This window comes from Vigna unguiculata, chromosome 1 (assembly GCF_004118075.2).
Source record: "Vigna unguiculata cultivar IT97K-499-35 chromosome 1, ASM411807v1, whole genome shotgun sequence".
Classification (NCBI taxonomy): Eukaryota; Viridiplantae; Streptophyta; class Magnoliopsida; order Fabales; family Fabaceae; genus Vigna; species Vigna unguiculata.
This window is the reverse complement of record NC_040279.1, coordinates 6975303-6988775: the sequence shown is the minus strand read 5'-3', so window position 1 is coordinate 6988775 and position 13473 is coordinate 6975303. Positions and strand designations below refer to the sequence as shown.

Sequence of the window (13473 nt, the reverse complement as noted above, 5' to 3'; positions counted from 1 at the left end):
AGATAAAGCAAGTTAACCGAACAAAACAACAAAGATTCAAAGAGAAATTAAAAGCAAATGATAGAACACAAAATAGAGCACCTAAACCACACAAATGAAGGTTCAAGAACAACAATGAACTTTGTGCCAAACAAGAACATAAGACCCACAATCCAATCGGTACAAAAAATTCAAGACATGAAGGAAAACATGTAAACAACTCAGAATGAAGAAAAATGGAGGATAAGAGTTATTGAGCAACCGTGGCTCTAAATACCAAATGACGACCTTCCTCAACCATGGCCCACTATTCTTGTATTCACTAGCCATGGTTGGGACGTTTGCCATCACTTCCATATTTGACAATTAATTTAGCTCATAGGATATTTCAATTAAATATTCCATTTCTCTAAAGTGATTTCAAAATTACATAATAACTTTCAGCCTGACCACACCTTCAAACAACAAAATAACATTTCGGATTGTACTATCTGTAATATAAAATTGCATTTCGGATTGTACAATCCATAATGCAATTCTACTTTTTGGATTGTACAATTCATAATGCAATTTGCATTTCAAATTACACAATCCATAATGTAAAAGAGTATTCCAAATTGTACAAATCCGAAATATAGAATTACGTTATTAATTGTGCAATTCAAAATGTAATTTTATATGACAAATTATACAATTTGTAATGTAAAATTACATCATGAATTGTACAATCCGTAATAAAAATTTGCATTTTAAATAGTCTTGCAAATTTATACAATTCTAGATAGATTTGCATTCTAAATTATACAATTCGTAATGTAAATTTACATTCTAAATCTAACAATTAAAAATGTATAAAATTAATATTTTTGAATTTTAAAGTGTGAAATTTGGAATATCTACGGATTACAAGATCCAAAACTATGATTAAAACACAAAAGAAAGCTTCACAACAAATCATAACAAGTCAAGCAACATTCTCCCACAACCAATGATCATCACTACATACCCCAAATATCTACAAACCACCACCCTCACTCACCCACCTCAAGAAAGACCACCGTCCACCACCGAAAGTGAAACAACAAAGCTAAATAATTTTATACCCTATTATTTTCTATTAATTTCAGTACGAATATAATTAGAATTTTAAAAGGTATGGGATATAGAAGAAAACATAGGATGAAGAAAGAAATTTCCTATGATTTAAGTTTGTTTAAGATAGCTTAAATTTTTGTATAAATGATATGTTACGTCATAGACTTATGATAGCTAAACCTTTTGTATAGACGTTATATTAGATTATATATTTATAATAGCGGATGTTTGAGGTGTTACAAAAACTTACTATGAAAAAACTTAATTAATTTAATTTTTGAAAAAAAAATCCAATTTAGTATATAAATATGTGAAAAATCTCACAATTATATCACGTACATTATGACAAAAATATTTGGTAGCAATCATGGTTTCCTATCAGTTACCTAAACTAACTTTATCTTATTAAAAAATGGGTTAAATATGTTTTTGGTCCCTTAAGTTTCAATGAATTTTGGAATTAGTCCCTCTTCGAAACTTTATACCAATTTAGTCTTTCATCTTTAGAAATGAGTGGATTTAGTCATTCTTATCAAATTTTGTTAAGTTTATTTGACATTTTAAACGCATTTTATGATAATATTTGAGCTAACATTGAAGTGAAAATGTGTCAAATGGTGTAAACAATTCAAATACTATCATGAAATGTGCTTGAAACGTCAGATAAACTTAACAAAATTTGGTTAAAAGGACTAAATTCACGCATTTTTAAAGATGAAAGACTAAATTGGTCAAAAGTTTTGAAAATGGACTAATTCCAAATTTCACTAAAACTTGAAGGACCAAAAACATATTTAACCCTTAAGAAATTAAATTTACATTATATTTATGATCAATTTATAATTGACGGTACATGAAATGCTTAATCTTACTTTTTTTTCTTCCCGTTCCATCTTTCCATTCTAACAACGCACACGAACTCTTTTCTCACAAGTGGGATGCTTCTTTCTTATCGATCTTCTCGTTAGCGGCATAAGCTTCTCACTGAACCATAACAATAATGTTGTTACAAAGCCAATATCTATCCGCTTATTCTCTCCATGCTCATTCTCCGCTCATAGGTTGAAATAAATTTCTCTTTTGTTAGAGCCATCATCTCTGCTCGTTTCCTTCTTCGTGAAAATCCTTTTCATAAGTGTTTTCCCCCTTTATAGTAGTTGGTTTTCTTTCTTGGTTTATTTTTCTTCTCAATGCAAATTTAGTTTCATGTTGTTATAGACCTAATTTCAATTCTTTTAACCTTAACTTGAAATTGTGTTCTAGTGATAAATCATTTACTTGTTAGCATTGATTCATGTTTTATACTCTCGTTTTTTCTAGATTGTGCCTATTTATGAATCTGGATATGTGAACGTAATATTATTTATTCTAGTTTTGGACCAACCACTTTAATAATGTGCTTCATTTCAACACTTGGTTCATGTTATTTATGGGGCGCAAAAGGAACAGAAAATTAGGACAAGGATACTGATAATGTTAATTTTTACCATTATCCAAGTTACTTTTTAATTGCAAAATCATCTCTTCTAAAGTTTTTAACCTACTTAATCTTCAAATTTACCTTACTTTTGTAGATAAATACATTTTGGGTTACATTGATCTAAATATACCACTAATCCTCATTTTTGTGTCCTTTTTGTAGATAGGAAGCTTTGTTCCAAAAACCCAGACAAGTGAGTGATCATGAGTAGCAAGAAGAAGTCCAAAAACATTAAAATTTGGAAGACACAACAACGGCCTGGCGACATAAGGCCAGAGCTAGACGACACCATTCTTCCAGGGACTCAGTGCCTGGCGGGCCACAACAAGCGCCAGGCGCCAGCTAGGCTTCCAATTGCTCACCGTCTGGCGGCACCTGGACACCGTCGAGCGGTACACACACGTTTTCAGCACTATTTTGATAGCTCGCGTCTGGCAGTGAGAGACTTTTGCCAAGCGCCAGTTTCGCTGATGTGGCAAGTTGACCCTTTTTCTTCTGATCTCGAGAGGGAAAACTCATCTTAGACGTTTTGAAGCTCAAGCAACACGTTTTGGAGCGCTTGAGGTTTGCTAGGGCTAGTGGGAACTATCCCTTCTTCCTCTTTGTATCTCTTCCCTCTTCCACTTCCATTTTGTAAGCTTGGGCTCTCCATGACAATGGAGAGCTAAACCCATTTTGTTGGAGTTAGATGTAGCCACTGAATTCTCATGTATTTGTGGATGATTTGAATTTATACATGCTTCTTCCATTAATTGCTAGTATCCTTGTTTATTTACTTAAAGCTTGCTTTGTTTTAACCATTCATTGCATGATATTTGGGTCATTAGGTATTGGAAAATTAGTCACTAATTACACAATTATTTAGTTTAAATTAGTCACTAATTACACAATTATTTAGTATACATGAGTCTCTTGGGAAACGATATCCTGGTCTTACCGGTTACTACTTGCGCAACTTGGTACACTTGCCAAAGTCTTAACAGATAGTTTAGAATAACACCCTGAACTAGGATATTCATAAGCCAAACTTGGGACTATCTGATACCTGCTCGACATTGCTAAGGTTAGGTAGTGAGTATATATCTCTTTTATGGGCCTATAAATGACTAATATTCTTGAGAAAGAAATAATTATGATTATACCAATGTTTTTATGAGAAATACTCAACTACCTAATCACTTTCCAGAATAACTTTTGATGTTCATAGTGGATCATCAAAAGTTGAATGTGGATCCATATGTATGATAAGATGAAATTGAGTCTTGTGGTTGTAAGTCAAATTTTGGGGTCCTAGTGTATGTATGTTGAGTTTATTAAGATTAATATTTAAGGCTTATAAAGACCCCACTCCTTTCACATTTTTTCTTTCATATGTACCTGTTGTAAGAGTAGAAAAGGAACCTATTTGGTGAGAGATATTCGGGAAATTTGGAGATCTTCTGAAGTCATGGATAATTTCTATTAATATCTTTAAGAAATATTAAAAATATAGATAATCTTCTATTCTGATGTAGAACTTTTAATATTATACAAAATACATATTTTTGTAATTTTTCATGAACAATTACAGAGATATAAACTATTTTATATATATATATATATATATATATATATATATATATATATATATATATATATATATATATATATGAAGTTATGTTATTGTTTGTGTTTTCTTAAGGAAAATCTTATTGTACAAAAGAAAAAATTATTCTGTCTTTTATCAAATAATAATTATTTACATAATAGTCAAGGCATCACACTTGCGCATCCTTATGCACACGTAGGTCCATCACAAAAGATGACTACCGCTTGTAGGGTGTGCATGAAAGCAAAAAGATGTCCTAACAAGCCATTATAATTTGTGAGATTTTTTATATGTAAGATGTTGAGTTTTATAGGTTATTTCTTTTTATATTCTCTACTCTACTTTGAGTTGATTATATGTTTCGATATGTTAAAATTAAGATTCCAAAACTAATAATTTTAATGTTATTTTAGATATCAAACGTGACTATAAAATTACTTATACTTGCAACCAAATCTTTTATATACTTTAAAGAAAAAGTGAACCTTAGCTATTATTAAAATGAGCCCGTGTTGGATTTTAACAAATACACTTCATAAACCAAATATAACATTTCCTCTTTATTCTCTATGTTTCTATAGGACCGGTCAAACACTCTAAACTTCTTAATCACTTGTTCTTCCACTCACTCACTTCCATCTCCAATTTGTCTATTATCAACTGTATTTTGTTCGCCATAAACTGCTTGGGTGATACATGCAAAAGGTACTCTAATGCTTAAGTTAATAGATTTTCGAGTCGAAGGGTAATAAATTTAGTGATCAATGTAAAAAACTACCTTACATGGACCTCATATTTATACAGTTGTAATGAGTTTTTACTCACCACCGACCTAGTTTGTAATGAGTTTTTACTCACTATCGACCTAAATATGGTTCAATCATGTCCTAATATGATCAATACTGATCGGTGATGCTTGATGTCGTAGATCGTCATAACCGATCTGTCTCTGAGTTGACTTGTTACTTCTAGGTGTTTGATCGTTCTATACACTCTTAAATATAATTTTTTTTATATACCTTGAATTATTTTTATTTTGAATCATTATGTCTTACGCGATATTTTTAACACGTATTTATTTATTTCATTTAGAATGGTAGACTTAAAAGATTTTTAAAAACTTCGTAATACAAAACAAAATTTAAATGATGGAGATGTTACTAATATATCTTATCTCGAAGAATCGTAAAAGCTAACTCAAGTATTGTAGATACGTACAAGTAAAAGGTACTATCACAAATTAATTAATTGATATTTCGATTGCAAGATTAGCTTTTCTACGTATTTAGTTTTTAAATAACTTTGACATTTTAATTTTTATTATTTCTAATATAATAATTATCTAATTAAAAAACTTTTTTTTTTCAAAACCAACACGTTATTTTATAAATGTTTAAAAATTCTTTCTATGAAATCTCAAAATGAAATAAAAGACACTTACTCAAACAAGTAAATAATTACTTTAAAGTAAAAAAACATTTTTTATAATTGTAACTATCATTATATTCAAGATATTTTTTTTAAATTACTTATGAATAAATCACTTTCTTTTTAAAAGACTTATTTTTCAAGTTAAACAAGCTTATTCTTTATCAAATATACTTAACATAAATTTTTCTCATAAAATAAATATAAACAAATATAAACCCGAAATGTATAACAACTTAGAATTTTATGTTTCTAGTATTAAGCGAAATGTTACCTATACTTATGAGGTTAGGTCAACTCTAAATTACTAGTACTGATAGGTAACATTGGAAAAGAAACACTATGTTTGGGAATCAAGGACACGAAAATTTTGTATTTATCTATATACATGGCTTATCGAGATTGGGACTGACAAGAATGGTTGAGACAATAAATATCCATCTCGTTCATATTTTGGATACCCATAGAACCATCGAAGAATATTGAGGTGACTAATTCCAGGAAATTAAGTAGCGTAGAGGACAAAGAAATTGTTGAAAATTCTTGTTTTTTTTATGAAGTACCTTACATACTTAATGTTAAGAAATAATTTTTGACAGAAAGGTTGGCTAGAGATTTATTGTAAAAACACTAGCTCTGTTCAGTTGAGAATGAGAATACTAGAATATTTTTTGATTTTATGGATTTTTCACATTGCACACATAAGGGGGGAGACGTATGAGATGAAAATTTCATTTATAGTTCTGGAGCGGAGATTCTTTGAATCGAATGATGACCGTAACAAATGTCAGCTCAATATGAAGGTTTATGGTCTAATTGTTAGGAATCAGACTCATTCCTATAGACCCAAAAGTTGAGAAGCTTATTTGATGTCTCATTGAATTTAGTGGAGAAAGTGCTAAAAAGTAAGAGAGAGGCAGAAAAGGGAGAGTCATATTCACTTAGAGAACACCAACACATTCAAAGAAAGGAAGAAGAAAAATATTTGTTCATTTTTTTCACTAAGTTATCACGCCACTATAAAATTGATATTGCAGATTCATTCACCACTGTGCTTAAAATTTGACAATAGGTTCAAGACATCTCGTTCTTCATTCTGATAGTTCAGATCATTGATACAAGGTCTGAGTTAGGAGAAAGTCAGTTTACACTATAATTGTGTATTTAGTTTTTTTTTTTATCTTTCTTGTTTTTTATTTACAAGCTTTGTTGCTTTGCTGTTTGACTGAGTGTTAGCACTATTTTGTGTAGGTGATTAAGACTCATTTGTATTATTTGTTAATCATAATAAAACTATTTCTTTAGTATGGATAACTCTTGGTTTTTATCCTTTTTTTTTTGGGGGGGGGGTTCACAGTAAAATCTTGGTGTTTTTGTTTGTGATTTTGATGATTGATTATTGTTGTTCATTAGTAGTTGCTCCTCATAAATTTTTGCAAGTAGGGACATTATATCAAGTGCATTCTCTGGTATTTTGGTTATGTTGTTGTTTTCCCCATCACTAATGACTTTACACTATAGCTTTATTCATCAAATTATTGTTTGGCTGATTATTAACACTATATAGTATAGTTGATTAAGACTTTTTTGTTGATCATAATAGATTTATTTTTTAGTATGGACAAATCATGATTTTTATTTTTGTTTGAGGGAGTTTTTACAAGTCTCTCTTTGTCATTTTGTTCATTAGTAATATTCTTTCAAGTTTAAAAAAATTATATCAGTTATTTTAGTTGTGTTTTTTTTTTCAGAACTAATGACTTTACACTATAACTTTATTCATCAAATTAAGAACCGTATAAAAATTGTTCTAATCCAACTTACTCGATTTTCATGTTTTAACCGGCCTAAATGTGTCAAATCTCAAGCATTTTCACAATAATAGCTTTTATTCCTAATTTTTAATATAAGCAAAATTGTTTAATCAGTCTAAACGATAAACAAAATTAATGTAATGTCACCTTATTTAAACAAAAAGAAATCTCTGAAATAGTATTCATTTGATTAGAATTTTAAGGCATTTTTTAATACAAAATTTTATTTAATATTTTTTCAATTTGTTTAAAATGATATAGCTACAATTAAATGTTAATTACGGCAACGTGTAATTATATGCAAGGTTGCCCAAAAGCATTACCTTACATCAAAACATTAAAAACACGAGGCAAGCACTTTTATACGTTCTACAAAAAATAAATAAGTTGATAAAAATAAACACTAATCACAGTACACAAACAAACCTACATGCATCCAAATTTTGGGTTTTTTCAAAAAAATTAAAATTAAAAATTTATCTACCAGGGTCAGATCTGGTCAACGACCTTAACCTAACGAAAAACTTGACCTTTTTATCCCAATTATTATTACCCCCGTGTTGTTCCTTCCTCTTCTTTCCGCTCAAAGCATCCCAATTCTCCGGCGACCCCATCAGCAGCACGCTCTCCGGCGACCTCACTCCAACCGTAGTTTCCTCGTTCTCCGCCTGGTCAGCGACGGCGGCAGCGGCCAGCATCCGTCCCTGCATGGCCGCCAGCACTTCCCTCATCGCCACGTCAGCATCCCCTCTATTCCGCAGCAAAATCTCTCCCACGTGTGCGGGCGTGAGAGACCCACCCGAGCGAATGCAACCCTCAACGGCCTCGAACAGCACGTGCGAGTCTACACCAAGATAGTTCCGCGCGAGCTCGCGGAACGCGTGAACCCCACACGTGTTGAGGCTGACGTGGACGTCCATGCGGCCACATCGCACGAGCGCGGGGTCCACACTATCCCTATGGTTGGTCGTAAACACCACAATCCTCTCGTCACCGCAGCAAGACCATAACCCGTCGGTGAAATTCAAAAGCCCCGAAAGCGTCACGCGCCCACTCTCCTCGCAGCGCGTGAACGACGCCGTTTGAGACTTCTTTCTCTTCGACAATTTCGCTGCCTGCGTTTTCTTCGTTGTTCTGTCTGCCGTTAAGTCAACGGAACAGTCAATGTCCTCGATAACGATAATAGAACGGTTTGTCGTTTGGATTAGTAACGACCGTAACTCGGAGTTATCAGAGACTTTGGTTAGTTCCAAGTCGTAAACGTCGTAACAGAGAAAATTTGCCATAGCGGCTATTAAACTCGATTTACCCGACCCGGGTGGGCCGTGGAGTAAATACCCACGTTTCCAGGCCCGGCCCACCCGGTTGTAAAACTCTTTGCCGTCAGCGAAAGCCGTTAAGTCGTTTTTTATTTGTCTCTTCAGTTCGGGCTCGAGGGCGAGGGTTTCGAAGGTGGAGGGGTGACGGAAGGGGACGGAGACCCAACCCGATTCGAAGGAACCCGACCCGGTGGTATTGTTGGTGAAGAGTCTGCGCTCTCGCGAGACGCGCTCGAACTCCTCGGCGCGTGCGGTTACGTGGGCGAGGTAGGGAGAGAGGAGCGCGTGGCGGTGGCGCTTCGGGAGGCGCAGTGTGAAGCTGCGCTTCTCCTCAAGTGAGTCCTGCGCGGTCTCAACGTGATGCGTCCAAGTGACGCGGTGGCCGCCGAAGGCGTCGTGGACGGTGTGGTTCGGGGCGACAGCGAAGGAGATGCGGTTCGAGGACGGCGAGCGGGAGAGAGTTAGTCGGCGGCACGCGGCGCCGGGGGCGTGGTTGGCGGCATTGAGGTAGAGGTGCACGTGGCGGTAGAGGTCGTTGAGGTCGACGCCGCAGTAGCCGTTGAACTCTGGAATCTCGAAATAGGAATACGGAGAAAGCAGATCTTGCAGAGATTCGTATAAGGAATGGAGCAACGAGAGAAGCTGAGATGGGAGAACGTTTTGGAGCACGGTGAGTAACCCTAACAGAGACCACATTTGTGATAATATCTCCATGTTTGTGTGATTTAGTGTTTGCTTGATTGAGAATTGAGAATTGAGAATTGGTGGAAAATGGAAACTGGAAAATGGAATTGAATGATTTGGGTTTAGGGTTCTTATACGGTGCGTAAAAGCAGGAACATGGTTCTGATAAAAAGAAGCATTGGGTTGGGCATATGGTAGAGTAGGTAAAAGTTAAAGATAAAGATGGTGATGAAGCCGACAGCTTTGCTTTTTGCTTTTTGCTTTGTTCGTTTGAAGAACTGTGAATGTGATAATTGAGTTTTTGGAGGGTTTATGGCCATAGCCTTGCCCATACACATACATTCCCATGCGTACAGAATCCAGCAGATGCCGATTTTTGCTTACCAAAGGTCCCGTCTTTCGTTTTGTTGCTTGTTTTCTGCTTTGGAATCGAATCGATTGAACGGTTTGGTTCCTCTTGTGGGCTCAAACACCAAAATCACACAAAAATGCCATGGTTTGTCAATTGCCAAAGTTTCAGTTAACCTTTCAATAGTTATGGACCAAAAGAAAAACTTTCAATTGTTATTTTTTTTCCCTTTTGGTGTATTTGCTTCTACTTGTTCTATGCAGTGAGCATGGATTTATGTCGTGGTTTTCGTCGCAGTTGTGTCGAAATTAAAGAAAATTGCATGCAGATATATATGGTTGTCAGTTTCAAATTTTGTTCTCTAAACAGTTATGGAATTTTGTTTTCTCTTGCTACTTCTTCCATTGAAGTTATGTACCGCAATTACTTTATTTTACTTTTTGTAAAATCAAAAGCTGTCATATTAAGAATTAATAGTATAGTATGAAACATATCAATGATCTATCCATCAACTTTTGAAAAAAAATATATATAAAAACTGTCTTACATGCTCCATTCATGAATAATGATATATGGGCACTAATTTGTTCTGCTATCACTCACTCCAGTTATATCATATCTACGTATGTCATTAAAAGTTAGTCTAGTTTTGGTACGGATTATACTCATATTTCCCAAAGATGTGGGCTTATCTTTCCGTGTCGATGCAAGGATTTTGTTAGTAAATAATTATCTTAAAGATTGCTTTGAGTCTTTAGATCTCTCTTCACTCTAGTAAATCTTTGGGACGTAAGTCACATAACTTTTGGTTCACCAAAAGAAGATAGTATCTTCTCTCTTTTCTCTCTCAATGTGAAATAGCATGGATTGTCTGTACATCTTTAATTTACATTAATGTGAAATAGCATGGAGCGTGTATGCATCTTTGATGTATAAATAATGTGAAATAGCAAGATATGTTTCTTTTACATCTTTAATGTATAAATACTAAATGCCAAAAGAATAGACTAATTAATAAGTTGCTGCTTCAGATAATATATTTCTGATTTTACTAAATAAAGTATGAATTTGATATTTAAATATGAAAAAAACTCGTGTTTTGGGTTAGAATTGCCTGTTTGGCCCTAGAAAAAATGTCAGATTTAACAGTAGTCATTGGAACAATTTACATTATTAGGCTATAACTATTATTCTCCTAAACAAGATCTGAATTTAGTAAATGAAAAGAAATAATGAAGAGTTAAACCTTATAAATGTTCCCAACTTGAATTATCTCTTATATTTACAGGTTCAAAGTTGCATTGAACTTTGGTATATTCGTTAAAATTCAATCAATTTTTACAAACATCTTAGTCTTTAAGTTGCACCTGATTCCCATAATTCTACTATGCACACGCGCCAGCTAGCTTTAGTAAAGGTCTTCAAGAGATAATCCTCAAGCAGCAATGAATCACGGCGGCGTGCGCATGCAGACACTCGAGGTTTGTTAGGGAATAGTATGGAGTACATCTCGTTGAGTTGAAGCTGCTTTTGTTTCTTTCTTGACAAATCGCACTTTATCTTTTCCCCTATAGTTCTAGTAATTTGTGCCTTCAGAGGTCAGAGAATGTTCTGATGAATTATTATAACTCATCAATCACTCATGATGAGTGACATGTTGGAGATGATTATAAGGGGATGATGACTATAGGCTAGTGATGATTGTCATGTTTTATTGCACCGTATCTGTTCAAATTGGTAGGAGGAACCCACTGGATAAATTTATATTCACTATATCTTTTTGCATGGACCCATTGGATCATATTTTATTCATAATAGCCTCTTCAGGTTTTTCTTATTTTTCACCTTTGTACTTATATGCTGTATATAGAACATTACAGGCGATGACGTTGTTAGATTTCAATCCACAGTTGCACAAATTTTAAAGTATGTAATTAGATCGTTACTGAAAATGTCGATTTGTAACTTAGTTTGCTTATTTGGTTGGGCAAATCTATGTATATGCTTTGAACTTTTCATTACATTATTTTAGGCTTTTACTTGTTGAGGTGGTGACGGGGTCTATGAGATTGATATGTATAGATCTTTAAAGTAATGAAGATGGTGGTATTCTTTCTTGTGCATTACATTTCTTTTATATCTTTTACATGCTTATATGCTTTTGAAACAAAGTTTCATTTATGCTTCTTTACAGAAATTTGTCTAAATCTCCTTTACTAAAGCAACGCTATTCGCACCATCAGATTATGATCCTGCGGTGTTTGGCTGTTGTTCTTATCTAATCTTTGTTGCCCCTTCAATGGTTTTAGGTATCTGGTTATAAAATGGTTGAAATTTTGAGAAAGGAAACATGGAAAGAGAAAATAAAAGGAGGAGGAAAAGAAAAAGAGGCATGTGTATGGCATTAAAAGCCACGAATATGGAGATGGGCAAAAATTTCAGTGTAGGTCAGCCTTGAGAGAAAGCCCTGCTTAAATGGGGGTATCAAGAATAAAGTCACAAAGAGGTTCTCCCTGGAATGTCAATGATCAAATGCATCATATTCCATCAATGCACGAGAGGCATAGCAATATCAATTCATCAAGATAATGTTCATACTGCTAAGTACAGCAGTGTTATATATCACTATTGTTCTTGCCAAAAATTCAAATCAATTTCTGGATGAATTTCTATATCGGTGTAAAAATGAATAGATAAATCAACTTGTAAATCTCACTTTTTTATAGAAATGAAGTTAAGAAGTATTGTTTAAAAGTTAAAGACACCAGTTAACTTTTACTTATGTGAGAAGTTCAGAAACTTTTACTTAATTTTTTTTCTGAAGTATTCATAAAAAAATTATCTAAATATCCATGCCATGGAACTCTCTACAAGAATTAAAGAAGGTCTTTCACTTATGTAGCATTCTTAGTTTCTTATATTAACCGTCTATTAGTTTGGATCAGCCTTGAGGCAAAAACCTGCCTATATTGGGATATCAGAATAAAGTGGAAAGTGGATTCTACAGGGAATGTCAAATAATGAAGTGGATCATATTCCATTTATGTGACACTTTTTTTACATGAAGGATTCTTCAAGAAAATGGTTCAGAACTGTATAGACATCGGTAGTGTTGTTTTGCCATTAATTATGGAAGATTGAACTTCACCTATTTAGTTGGAGGTTTGGATTGATAACCGATTAACCATCTAATTTTACGCTATTTTCTATCATTAATCCAAATCTAGAAAGACTTTGATTCTTTATTTATCAGCGATAACAAATATGAATTGAAAAAGGGACAACATGATTATTTCAACCCTTATACAAATAAGAAAATAAAATAAAATAAAGATACCATTATATACAAAAGCATAGCCAAACAAGCTTTTGTAAAACAAAACACTCAAGAAAGGATAAAGGCTCACGTCTAATAAAATTTTGACAACTGCGAAAGCAACCAAAATGAAAATTCCAACAGAATAACAAAGATCTTTTATATTAAAGCTTCCACATAATCGACCTTCGAGGTTAAAACCTTAAGAACATGATTGTTGACATTTGCGTGAAACCTTGGTAGTAACATCATAGTCATGAGCATATTCTTTCCAAAGGTAGCATAACATTCTTCTTTCCATTTTCACTGAAGAACTTGCATTAGAAAACTTGAAAACACTACGAAAAGGTATGGGTATCAAAACGGGCTAGTCTGGCCCGTTTTGGCCCATCCCCACCTTTGGCTCGCCAAAAACAGGCCG

The 13473-nt window shown here is 33.8% G+C and overlaps 1 protein-coding gene across 1 annotated transcript; it reads right to left on the bottom strand.

Annotated features, from left to right (window-relative positions):
* Nucleotides 1-7751: 7751 nt before the first annotated feature.
* LOC114184159 (AAA-ATPase At4g25835-like) lies at nucleotides 7752-9537 on the bottom strand. The gene has a single exon (XM_028071424.1). The coding sequence runs from the start codon at nucleotides 9415-9417 to the stop codon at nucleotides 7861-7863; it is 1557 nt and encodes a 518-aa protein (XP_027927225.1). The 5' UTR covers nucleotides 9418-9537; the 3' UTR covers nucleotides 7752-7860.
* Between the last annotated feature and the right edge of the window lie 3936 nt (nucleotides 9538-13473).

Coding starts and splice junctions, on each gene's coding strand:
- LOC114184159 (XM_028071424.1), bottom strand. CDS start 9,417: ATGGAGATATTATCACAAATGTGGTCTCTGTTAGGGTTACTCACCGTG.